The sequence below is a fragment of the Lepisma saccharinum genome, chromosome 21, assembly GCF_977018435.1.
Source record: "Lepisma saccharinum chromosome 21, izLepSacc3.1, whole genome shotgun sequence".
In the NCBI taxonomy this organism is placed as follows: domain Eukaryota; kingdom Metazoa; phylum Arthropoda; class Insecta; order Zygentoma; family Lepismatidae; genus Lepisma; species Lepisma saccharinum.
In genome coordinates this window covers 21,921,300-21,935,327 of record NC_139249.1, presented here as the reverse complement: position 1 = coordinate 21,935,327, position 14,028 = coordinate 21,921,300, and the positions used below count along the sequence as shown (strand labels likewise).

General features: G+C 36.8%; 1 protein-coding gene across 1 annotated transcript in view; it reads left to right on the top strand.

Moving 5' to 3' along the window:
- Atf-2 (Activating transcription factor-2) overlaps positions 1-8,397 on the top strand; it is a 36,636-nt gene extending 28,239 nt beyond the window's left edge. The window contains exon 10 of the mRNA XM_083143170.1: positions 2,927-8,397. Coding sequence (XP_082999296.1) covers positions 2,927-3,660 — 734 coding nt within the window. The 3' untranslated portion in view covers positions 3,661-8,397. The remainder of the gene's footprint in view (positions 1-2,926) is intronic.
- The last annotated feature ends 5,631 nt before the right edge of the window (positions 8,398-14,028 follow it).

Below are 14,028 nucleotides of genomic sequence, written 5' to 3'. Positions count from 1 at the left end.
TTAGAACCTGACATATTGATAGTTCATTGGTTGTTATGTTTGAACAAACTAACCAATAGGTATAATCCACATTGTAATATAGCAGCATTTTACAATTATTTCAGAACACCAAATATTTTCTTCATTTCTATAGATTTTTTTCAGTATTTAGTAATTGTTAATGACTCAGTAGAGAAAATTTATATGCTGATCCAGATTGTTATGTAGTGTTAAGCTATTACTTCGTACTCCTAACCTGTGCAGAACTGGCCTGTAAAATCTAACATAGCATTGCATGCATGTAGTTAGAAAGCTAATATTTCACAGGCATGCTTTGGCCCGATAGCCAGTGTTCTTATACTTCTGCACCTGTTTTATTCTCTTGTTTTGACCTTTCTACTGCCAGCAGGAAGCTGGTGAAATGTTGGCTTTATAAGTATTTTAACAATATGTGTAATGTGTTGGATTTTATGGACCTGATATGTAAAACATAATTGGTGAATATTTTCATGTTTCAGCCATTATCCCCATCAGACAAATTAATAGACTGATGAAACTGTAATGTTTCTGTCCTCTAAATTTTATGATTGTAGCAGGAAATACAGGGTAATTTATAAATACCCTCCTAGGCTTCCAACATTTGTATTACAAGAACTACATAATGTATTGAAATGATAATCAGTATGGCTAGCTTGTTGTGGGCCTAATTATTCAATATGCAAACATATGCTGTGGTAAGTAATGTGTAAGCAGATACGATAGCAGTTATTACTTTCTGCTAGCCACTGTCATGCTGCAGTATGCGACTATAACCTTCCTCCATGTAAGTAAATGGAAAATGATTACTCTCCGAGCTTTTAGCATCATGTGCAATATTTTGGTGATGTCCTCTTTTGCTGTAACGTTTTTATCAACTGAAAATGACTGTATTTGTGTGAAGGATGTGATGGTAAAATTGTTTAGTGAAAGTGGTTCAAGTGGTTTCAATATATTTACTGTTTTATAGTTTGTGGTAAGAGAGTGAAGTTATTTATGAAAGTGACTGTAGTGAATCATCAAACAGAGACTGTGCAACACTTGTCATTCTCTGTATGTGAATCAAAGTCAGCTAATCGTAAAATGATACATGCGACGGTTTTGCAGTGTATTTCTTTATTTTTAGGTAAAATTGTGTAATCTATACTAGTATTGTACCTCTCATGTTGGTTTTTGTGTATTATTTTTAGGGATGGGACAGATTAATCGGTACTCTATCGGTATTAGCCGGTATAGGCATATCAGAGTATCAGTTTACCGGTAAAATACCAATTATTTTACTGATCCGATATATCTATAAATATCTTAAAGTTTTAATGCAAAATTGTTCCATTTTGTTACAATGTTTATGGATATAAAAACATATAATCTCTAGCCGGCCCCTGTGGCGGAGTGGTTAGCACATTGCACTACAACACCAGGGGTCCCCGGTTCAAATCATGGCCTGGAGATGGATGTTTGTGAGTGTCCATTCATCAATTTCATCATATCATCACTCGTCCCCATCTTCGCAAATTAGCCAAAAGTGGCACAAGAAGCAAAGTACGAAAGTAAAGAAAATCAATCAATCTATCCCATACTTTTTTTTAAGTAAATCTCTAAATATACATCTTCTTTTCCATTACAGAAGTTCGGTTTATCTGGTAACATACAATTATTAACGAGGTCAGTGAACCATTTGGAATTTTATATCGGATCAATAGAATATTGGTTATCGGTATCTGCCAAAATTTCATATCAGCCTATCCCTATTATTTTTTAACCGTTCACGGTAGTTGAATTTGCTGAGCAGCCACTGGTCAATAATAGAGGCTATTACCAGGATTACCTACAGTTTCAAGAACATTACACCACACCACTGGGTTGTAATTTTAGCAGTTCCTTAGGCATTGAAAGGTTAATGACAGTGTGTGTCACGTATATTGGCTGACAGTCCTTTTGAAGGGTTAATGTGATGTTAAGTGTTTACATACACAGGTGAACATGTGCTCTTATTTTTGCATGTCTGTTTTGTCTCTATAACTCTAGTAATTTCTGCATTATCGATAGAGTACATGGGCATACAAATATATCAGAATTGTCCTCGTGATGTTTGCATGCACTTTGTTGCACACAGAATTATTTTAATTGCATGATTGAAATATGCTCTACGCAATGCTTAGAACATTGTACACTCTGCCTCAAAAAAGAATCGCCCCCTAGTGATAAAATCTAATATTTTCGTGCAAGCAGTATGTTTTATTTTTTTGTAATTATTTTGATAATTGTACATATTGTACGTAATTTTAATATTTTCTGATTATTTACTCTAACAATGAAGGTAATAATGAAGAAATCAACAAAGAAAGCAGTTAGTTGATAACATTGTTAAGCTATGGCCTTCCGCTATTGTTTAGTTATTTCTTGAAAATGTAATGTGTTCTACATTTGCAATAGAAAATATAATAACAAAGAATTAATGTAATTTGGGTGACAATAATAATATAATAATAATAATAATGTGCAAAAATGTAGGAAAATGTAAAAACTCCCTTCTTCATCAACATAGTATGTACTTTAAAATATCACGGACTAACTGTTGTAAATATTACATTGTTGAAATAAATCCACAAATGAAGAAATACTGCTTCAAAGAAAAAAAATTACACTTCATTACTTGGGGGCGATTCTTTTTGCCACAGAGTGTGCTATACTTACATTGTGTCTTTGAAGCATTGGAACTTTTTTGGTGATATTGCAAGGTTAAAAGAAAGGTACCTAGCAATAAACTTTGTACTTGTGCCTCAACCTTTCACGGAGCTAAGAAAAGATTTTCTGTGTAAATATATCGATCAGATTGCAAAACAATGTAGCCTAAATACATTTTTTATCAACCCTCATGCATACACAGTTGATATCTGTTTACTTGCAGGTATCTCAATCAGAGTGGCCTCATCAGGAAACACTGTGCCATTACGAGTAGAACCTGTATGTACAACAGCTAGAAATATCAACACAGAACCGCAAGTGATAAACGTGACGTTACCCACATTCTCTCTAGGTTCGTCCAGTGTCCCACAGGTCACTCCCATAGCTGTAGATAATGGAAAGACAATAAAAGCAAACAATCAAGTAGTCATGTTGCAGACGCCAAAGAATAAAATCATGCTGCAACAGAACGGCATGACTAAGACCCTAACAGGCATACGTCCCTCAGGTCAGGCTCAATTAAGATGCCTTAAGAGTGTAGTGGTTCCCGCACAGTCGAACGGAGGTAGCACCAGTAAAGTAAACAAATCAGTATTGTCCGGAGCGGTACCGAACCCGATGAGCATCGTTCGCACGACCGCAAACACCCCTTCCACCATCTCGCCATTTTCTGTCGGTCCGCAAGTGATAACCCTTCCCGGAGAAGCCTTGCAGGGTGTAAAAAATTTGACTTTCGTTACCCCGTCGTACCCCCAGACTCTCATCATCACGAACTGTGCGGACGGTAACTCCATTTCAGGTGAGGTGATGACCGCATCACACGAGGAGCAAGTTGTCGTCGAAGTTAATTCAGACCCTTCGCTGTGTGACGTGATAGCAGCCAGTGAAAGTTCGCGGGAGGTGAACGATGACAGTGATATAGAAATTCTCATGGAAGTTCCAGCCAATTCGTCCTAAATATGAAATATGTTATTGTGGTTGAGTTTGTAAAGTTGTCAGGTAACCTGCACCTCCCTTGGTGACCCTCATTTGTTTTTCTTTCTTGTTTTTCTTCTGTTCAAGAGCTGATCCTAACAACCAGCAGTAGTTTTGTTTCTTATATAATCAGGGTCCAGGTAATCTGAAGTGCACAAAATTGCATTTTTTTTCCTTCCAATAACAGAAGAAATTTCCCAATAATGAATTGAGAATAAGTGTGTTTAAAGTGTACAAATTTTATACTACATGATGCCTTTTAGGTGAAGGGGCAAACGAGTATTTTTAAAGCCACTTTTCCCAGTGATTGAAAATGGCCAATACACTTAAGTTTACAATGCCATGCACACAAGCAGCATTTGAAGAAGATAATGACAGTCATATAACTTCACATACCGTAACCAGGAGTTTGTTCTTTGGGTCCCTCAAAATAGATCCTCCTCCTCCAATTCCAGCAGTAACCAGGGGCAGTCCAAACTGACCAACTCGGTTCCAAATGTGTCAGTCCAGAAAGAAAATTCAAATGAATTCCTTCCGGATCAAAAACATTAATTTTATGCAGTCATCATGCTTATCATTTTTTTCTTCATTCTCCTTTGCTTCAAACTCTTCCCAGATACTTTGTACAGCATGTCTTTCCACAATTTCACTTTGTTCTGTTCCCCGTATTACTCAAGTGTTGTGTTGTATAATCCCAGTTTTCTTTCCACTTCAATTATCAACTTTTCCTCAAAAAATACTCATTTTCTGTAACATGAAGCACTTGACAAGTATCCGGTGAATACACTGACAAATTTACATAAAAATTAAGTAAGCCAGCATCAAAAATAAAACATGTCCATGCCATAACTGCTACTCCTTTCTCTCTGCAACATGTTCCTGTGTTCCATGTTGGCATGTTTTAAATCATTCAAAACACAGAATGAATGTCAAAATAAGCTTATCTGCTTATTTATTTCAGATACTCGTATTCTACAATTCTCACACTTCCTCGGTGAAAACCTCAGAGAAGAAATCAAAATATTGATGAAAAACATACCACTGGGAGAACATCACTGAGCAGGGCTGGTACAGCTGTACCAAGATGATGAAATCTCCGTCAAACTCTTAAACTAAAGTGGACAGTCATTTGTTTTCTCCTTTCTCTTCTTGGTCCAGTTGTAAAACTGGCATGGTAAAACTGCATATTTGCATAATAGCTTAAACATCTGTTGACAGGAATCTGTATGATTTTTTATCTAGTTATCTCTTCAGTCTGAGTATATTGTTAATTTTTGCATTAGTACATCTCATTCTTGCCCATCTGACATTTCAAACTGCTGTTCAAAACACACACACAGCTTGAAAGTCATATGACCTTCATTTCCATCACATTTTGTCGTTAAACACTGAAGTTATACAAGGCCCCAAAAACATATGGATCGGCTGCTACCTCATCTTGTTCTGGTATTGTGTACATCTTAATATAAGATGGAATTTTGTGTTTCACTATCCTTTCCAACCATCAAATTGTTCTAATTTGTCAGTCATGATCATGTAACACTAGGTTATACACAAGAACCACATCATAATTGGGAAGAGAGAGATGCGGTAGTATATAAATACGGAAAAACTAGTACTCACTTTTATGCATGAAGCTGTTTTTTTTCTTTTTCGATTAATTTCAGTGGCCACTGCCACCATCCTTGTTGGAACTTGCTGTACATTTTCGTGGCAGTGGCCACTGAAATTAATTGAAAAAGAAAAAAAGAGCTTCGTGGATAAAAGTGAGTACGTTTCTCCGTATTTAGGAACCACATGTTAGTAATGGTGTTGTTATTACATGGCAGACAGTGTTGCAGTGTCCATGGTGAGCTATTTTAAAAATGTTTGACTATGATACATTGATGTTGGACTCTGTGACTGAAAGCATTCACTGACGGAAGAAAGAAAAGCCCATAGTACGTACGTTCTATTGCTCATCTTTGCAGTGTAAGCATCTAAATTTCATTTTATGAGCACAGCAAATTGTGGTAAAGTGGAAATGTGAGCTGAAATTTGTGTTGTGACAGTTTACATAACACCCACAATGCATTCTGGTACAGAAAAGTGCCATAACTTGATATTAGTCTTGTACTAACGTACAAAATAACTGTAACGTTGTATTATTTTCTCTAAAATACATTTTGCTCTCTCTGGAACGTGGGCCATGTCTGTGTAGGTTGGGGGGTGGGGGTTGACCTGGATGTACATTTTCAATTACCTCCTTCGATATGCACATCCACATCTATGAAGATGATTTCATTGCTAGAGTGGAACCCAGTGAAATAGATGCAACTGAAATAATTGAGTTGGTCCAGAAAAGTTGGTAGGAGGGCTCCTCTTTGTGTCCAGAGCATGAAAATGTCATCGAAGAAGTGGAACCACAGTATTGATTTAATGAAATAGGTATCCATATATTCTTGATTGATGTTTGCAGAGGATGGGGCCATTCTTGTGCCCAGGTTTGTGCCACGGAACTTGAGGTAATGTTGCAGGTGACATTGGCCAGGAAATTTGTGCTTGTATTGTGGGGTTCAGGTTTACTGTTATGATAGGATTCCATGGAGCAGAGTTCATGGGAATTAATGATGTTGGTGTAGAGGGAAGTGACATCAGTGATGATAAGATTGGCTATTGGCGGATATAGCCATGTCGGTTTATCGGTAAAATTACAGATTATTTTACTGATTTGATATATCTATAAATTTCTTATAATTTAGTACAAAATTCTGCCATTTTATTATTATTTTTATGGATATTTTCCATTCACAACTCTAACCTGGAAACACACATTTATTAAGGAGATTCATTCAGGTTCTTCAGGGACAATTTGGAATTTTATATGAGATCAGTTATTGGTAGAGGCATGTGAAATATCACATTGTAATGCTAATTTGTCATGTTTCTGAAAGGTGTGAGGTTCATTTTCCTACCCTGTTTTGTCACGAAATGATGCGAAATGAACTGCAAAATGCGGAATTGACTCTTAAACACGAAATTTACCGTTTATATACCGACGTGACACTTTCCGAAGTCAGAAATATCCTGCGAGTTATGCAGGAAAATGGATTAATTTTGCTGCAAATATTTGAGAAGCAAAAATGGACCCCTTTATACAGGAATAAACTTAATATTCTGGTAATGATTGAATGTGGTATTAGAAGGGATATGTTTATTTTGTGTAATAGTGCAGTTTTTAAAACAAATTTCGGATTATATTCACATTTTTAAAACCAAAATGTCATTTTATATGCTGCTTTTTCACCGCTATAACAGCGAAATTTCATTTTCTTTACCACTTTTGAACCCGAAATTGACTCTGTTTTTAAACCAAAATTTTGCTTTTTTATTTACCAAAAATATGTGCCTCTAGTAATTGGTATCGGTAAATTTTAAATCAGTACTTTATCGGTATTGGCCAAAATTTCATATCAGCCCTAAATATTCCTAAATTAAATATTGTGGCTTGAAACCGTGATAATCTCATGACTTGTCTGCCAATGATTGGGTACATATCCCAGGTTGGTTATGGACATTTCTGTGCATTGCATACCTTCCTCACATTTTTTTTAATCATCATTCATCCCGATGGTTGCAATTTAGCTTAAAAATGCAGAAAAGTGATGTAACAAAAATTTAAACTTCTTTTTTGATTTTAGAAGCTAATATTAACATAACCTAATATCATGATGAAAATCAAGTTGTGACATTTTTCTTCATCACCAGAACACATTATGGCTCTTTCGTGAGCTGCCATTATTCCTGTAACGCATTTCTACCTTTTCTAGAATTCAGTCTAATCTGTCGTATGTGACATCAATTCAGTTTGTTTCATTTTATGAACGTGGGCTTGTCTTCACTCTGTGAAAAATTCCAGTAATCAAATGTAACACACCCACTAATTGCCTTATAGTGTAGCTATAGCTATTGGAGACCATTTAAGAACTCAACGTCTTGTGCTACGTAATGACCTTACAATTAAAATTCATAACACAAATGCAGCATGAACCTCGTGGCATTTTGAATAAGGAAGTTTGTATCGTCCTTAGTCTGTTATGCTATATTATTTACATTTTAAATATAAACATGCCTACTTTTGGAAAGGGGTATTCCTCAATGGTGCATGTTTAGTGCCCGTTTACTTCAATGTACAAATATAGTTATATAGTTTTTTAAATCAAAAAATGAGAAGTGAATATTGATTATATGCAACAATTTATGATAAGAATAAGTTTACAGTTATCTTCAGTAAGTATTTACTGTGTGTTACTTTTCTAGAAATATGAAATACTTATGTACTAAATAATTTCAAATGCACTTATCACATAAAACATAAGTTATGGCTCTTGTACATCAAGTACAAGATAAGTTATTTTTAGCAGTAGTATAAAATATTATTTATGATCTCTGTGTACATGTAACATCTGCAAATATGAGGTGTCGTCAATTTATTGACAGAATTGCAAATTGTTGTTAGTTTTGTGTATCCTTGTAAGAGAAAAGATTCTAAGATATTGCAAATGTTATTTCTGATGAAATTTATTATAATGATTTGTTATTATTTCCGGATAAATAAATATAAGACTGTTTTAATTTCTTTGTGTTGAGTGTGTACAGGGATGTTGTTAGGGAAGGGGCGGCACTGGCCCTCGCAAACGTCCACGTGACCCCGGCAAATGATTCTGTATTTTACTGAAAATTTTATTGCAAAATTCTTCTTCAGTAAATTTTGCTTACAGTTTGAAACACTGCTCTTAAATTTTCCACAGCATGAATGCCAAAGCAAGACTTGTCTTACTAATCCTCATTTTTCCTACTTCCTGTCAAAAACGAAGAGACGCAACACAAGAGCTGCCGTTAATGATTTTATTGCTCGTCCCGTTAAGGGAACTCGGAGGTCTTTGGAAAATGCTGTTTTCCTCCCTGCTATGTCAAAATTCGGCCCGATTGACTTCGTAAGCGGTCACAGGTGTCCCTTGGGATCGACGTCACTCCTTCCGGAGCTCTTTGGAAACTATTTTCATTACTGTCTCAGATTACGGAGACAGTCATAGTGTAGTGCATGTGATAGAAGTTGCAAAATAAAACTTCAGGGGGAGGGGGATTGCCGCTAACACATGGCTATAATGAAGAATAAGTCACCCCTCATTTAAGGAAGAAAACGAAGTAATATAGTAAATTATTAACAATAATCTACACACCTTAGATACATTAGCTTTCCAAATTCTGCATCACTTTCTTTGGCTTTCTTCATTTTCAGAGGCAAATGTGGCAGTTTCAGTTGCAGCTTAGGTGGCAAAGTTGTACAACTACTATTTAGACATACAAATATAATTAATCCTAAGTTATGTAGCGAATAATAGTTACATAAGATATAGAGAAACAAATTACTTATGAAGCACTTTCTGTTATCATTTGTATAATTACACACGGAAGATGGCAGAGTGGTTAGCACATTGCGGTTCGTTGCCAGGGGTCCTGGGTTCGAATCCCAGCCTGGACATGGATGTTTGTGAGTGTCATTCATCATATGATCACTCATCCTCATCTTCGCAAATTAGCCAAAAGTGGCACAAAAAGCGAAGTGAAATAAAGCAAATGAATCAATCATTACTCACGGAAGCCCGAAGTCTTCTTCCCGTGGGGCAGTGTAATCAACTTGTGCAATTTCGAGACTAACGTTTTCTAATTCCATTTATAGGTGGTTATTTTTCGTTTCTATCTCATGGGTTAATCGCGGCGGTGAAGATGAATGATGAACTGAAAAACTGGTTATGGGACAAGCATGATACATCCATGCCTGACCAGAGTTAGAGCCTGGAGCCTCTGGTTTCATAGCGTATTACACTTACACATCGGAAGCGGAAACCATTGTAAAAACTGTAAAACTGGGTAGAAGGAAAGTACCATCGTAGGGTACATAAAAAGCCACGTTCGTCTCACGTATATATAAAAATTGCCATTAGCTGTGCGAAATCTGCTATATCCACTGCCATCAAATATTTAGTTCTGCACTCCCAAACAAGATTATTTTGTAAGAAATTAGACTATAAATGTATGTAAAATTTTTTATCCAACATCATCATTCTTGGAAGTCCACAACCAGTTGGTAAAATATACAGGGACCTTCCAGAAGGGTAGTGGGTAACATGATTGCCTCAAAATAAAAGGTGCTAGGTTTCGATTCTGGTATAAACTATATACTTGAGATGCCCAGCAGAGAATGTATTGGAGGTATATTCCCATATTACAGATCCATCACTGGATTTGAAACCCTAGCATCGAAGTGCCAGGGCGAAAGAAAGAGGAAGAGAAGTCTGTAGTTCGGATGTTTCAGTTATCTCGGCACAAGTATACACCACTCAAGGCTTATGTTGGCGTCTATGTTACATTATGAAAACTGAAATTACAGACAACATCCATTTCTAGTAAAATTCTACTCTCAAAACCAACATGGTTATTAATATTGCATAATGATTACTTATTGTTACACACACACACACATGCGTTTGCGCTATCACAGTAAACCACCAATATTATTTAAAATAGGGAGTGGTGTTTATGGAGGGCACTCAACCTTTCTTCCACGTAGTACACCGTGGACTGCATTGTTGCAGAATGTGGACGCACAGCCTGTGTAATCCTATGATGGGTTCTGTTTTGTCTTGTCCATGTTCCTTCGTGATTGTCCTTTCATCTTATCATTGGTCCTCAACACCGCAATTAAAGCCAGAGTTTTTGAGAAGTAGATATCATCATAGGAAAAAAAGGGGAGGATAACAATGAAGCAAAGCAGTAAATATATATCCACAATTTCCAGTTCCTCCCTGCAATATGCTTAAATTCACATTTCTTCTTACTATTATTATTTCTTCGAATAAAGCATTTTTCCTATAATCAATTTCATATAGCCACTATTTATCATATTCGTTGCGATTAACCGAATGTAAATAAAGTGACGCAAAAATAAGAAAAATACAATAAAATACCAAAACAATCAAGTCAATACTTGTGCCATCAAGTGCCTACGTGTATTTTCATCATGTGGGTGCCTATTTGCCTGCCGTTTTAAAAGTTTTTAGCATCTATAAATCTGCACCCCTGCTCATTACTCTAAGAAACATCAGCACTACGTGCTTTGTAGTACTGAAGGATGAGATACTTGGAAAGCAGTTTCATCTTGACGTCAGAGAAACCCTCCTGCGGTTGTAAACAAAAGAGGAAAAGAGCCCAGTAGATCCCATTGGACCTTCAGGCCCTTTTCATTCCTCACTTCGGCTACATCCTATGTGCAAGTGCATGGGGCGGTACACTCTCGAATTTGTCTCTGTCAGCTTCAACACAAAAGAATCTTGAATGTACTCTCTACAGAAATAGTTTATATGGGAAATTGGTAGAAATTTTGTTTCACAAATAAAATAATATGCTGCTGTTCAGTACCGGACTGTTGGCGAATTTGAACTGGTAGCCCAAGAGAGCAAAAAAAAAAAAAAGTGGCAAATGCAAACCCCCATTAGCTGCTCCCAATGACGGAGTGGTTAGTACATCATGCTATGATGCCAGGGGCCCTGGGTTCGAATCCTGGTCTGAGCATGGGTGTTTGTGAGTGTCCATTCATCAATTTCATCACTTAACTTTGCAATTAACCAAAAGGGGCAGAAAAGCGAAGTTAAATTAATCAAATCAATGAAGCAAGCAAACCCCCATTACTGGCCTCCCCGATGGTGCAGTGGTAGTGTCGCCGCTTGTAATCAAGGGTTCCCAGGTTTGATACACATAGTGGTTCGGATCCTAATTTAAACTGTCGGTCCAGTCCCGATTAACCTTACTGTGCATAACGTGGACTTAAAATACCAACTCAATCGAGCAAACCCCCATTAAAATTATCAACAATTGCTATTTTTTCCGAGTACAATTTTAACCCTGTAGAGTGTAACTAATTATCCACTTTTACAATTCACTCCCCCCCCCCCTTCCAGAAAAACATCCTGCATTAAAATTCTCATATTCGTCATTCCATTACACCTATTACAGAACGCAACAAAATAAATTTAGACAAGGTAAATTTCGGTTGTTTACAAACCAATAGGTAATTCTGGAAGTATTTTGAATGGTGATCACGTACATGACATCCATTTTTCTCCATCACATCAGGATTTTTTACAATTTCACAATGAAATTCTCATATTTGCCATTTCATTACACCTATTAAAAATGCAAGAAAATAAATTGAAACGAGAAATTTCGGTTATTTACAAACCAATAGGTGATTCTGGAAGTATTTTGAATGCTGAAGACTGATATGATATAAATTTCTTTGCATCACATCAGGATTTTTCCTTAGATCAGGATTTTTCTCCTCATTATTAAGTTCAATCAACCCACTACATTATAACATTGAGTTTTGGATATTTTGTGAAGGAAATTTGTATGAGGGATTTCAAAATGGAACTTACGTAATCAAAGTTTACAATTTCCATGTCAATGTGTCTTGTGAAGATAGTTGAGGATAAATGCTTACTATTCTATGTGAATTTATAAGATTTGTATTCAGAAAACCAATATTTTACCACCATCTAAACAGAGCCATCTATTGAGGAAATTGTGGAACTACACATTTTACTGTGAAATTAAAGAAGTTAATATATTGCTATCTTGTGAAAAAAAAAAACTAGATGTCATGGGTGAAAATGGATTTCATTTTTGGAATCTGCATGCTGAAATTATTCAGAGACAACAGTCATCTGTGAGTCATCCTAACCCATGCATGCCTGTGTAATAATAACCCATGGTGCAACAGCTGATGAAAGCCAGGGCCTACTTACCAACTGCTGGCCTTATGGAGTGAAGTGTGGCCAGCACGACAAACCCCCAGTCGTTGTTGTAGGTTTTCATGACCGGATTACACTACTCATTCATAGATCTCAAATTTCCTCATGATGGTTGTTGGCCAGCGGTCCCATACACAGGCCGAAATCTCAGGAGTAAAGTTGTTAGCACTTCCCTCCAGGTGACTCGAATCTAAACAGCGTTTGTTATAACCTGTCCCGCTTCCCGCGCTAGCTGATCCCTAGCTTTTCTAGCATAAGCCACACGGCGTTGCTGCTGCAGAGCACGTGAACTCCATGCTGGGGAAAGCCGAAGCCAGGCAGCAAATTAAAATACACAACGTGGCAACAGCGTCTACGTAAGCTCCTCTCTTCTGGCTTCCATTCGCTCCTCGCTGCCCAGCAGACGGCTTTTTTCTCGTTTCTCATTGGCACCGAAACTGTCGAGCGATCGCTAGCGCGGGAAATGGGACAGGTTCTAACAAACGTGATATACACGCATCCCTTAGCTGGAGCCCAAATCATGATAACTTAGACCCTGGTGCCGAACTGAATTGTACACAACAACCATGCTAACTCCTTCATCATGGCAGCTGGTGTTGTCATGGTTTCAGCATCAAGCTTCTTCATCTTCCTTTTCTCGACCAATTCTTATCTTTCTGCTATGTTTCAGTCCCCACCACACTTTCTTGCTTCTCTTTGTGGCATTTTCCCCACTCATACACTGCATTCAAAAATTTGGCCCATCCACTTCATATGTCCAAACCAGAACAACAATGACTGGTTCTTATCACATTCCATCAAAGTATCCCATTATTTTTCTTTCTCTTCTGGTTTGCCTACTACTGAAATAAAACAAAAAGAACACTGCAAAAAATATGACAAAAATGAAGAATAAATACAGCAGAACCCTGATCTTACGTTCTCAGATTTTACATTTTCATTATATATTCAGTCTTCATGGTCCCAGTACAGCAAAATATGCAGCCGACCTCTGTGTCGGAGGGGTTAGCACATCATACTACAGCACCTATGTCCTGAGTTTCAATCCTGACCAGGGCATGGCCATTCTTGTGAGTGTCCCTTCGTCAATTTCATCATCCTCATCATTGCAATTATCCAAAAGTGGTAGATAAGTGACTCTAAATAACCAAAATTAAAAATCTAGCAAAATGTTACGAAATTCTCCCAGATTTTTTATTTTCCTGCATTTTAAGTTTTTCACCTTGATCTGTAAATTGTATGTATTCATTTTTTGAGACATTTCCATTGTTTCAAACCATCTTCTTCAGGTGAGATAATGGAAATGATGAATATGATGTTAGGATAAATAATATACTAAAGACATTTCATGTAAAAATAAATAAACAAAAACAGAAAAATAACAGTCCAGCCTGTTACCATCCCAACATCAGATCCATCAACCATGTCGTCTCACTTGAAGAAGACCGAATCAGTGGAAATAATATGTTTTAAAAAAATATGCCAGGCGTATGATATT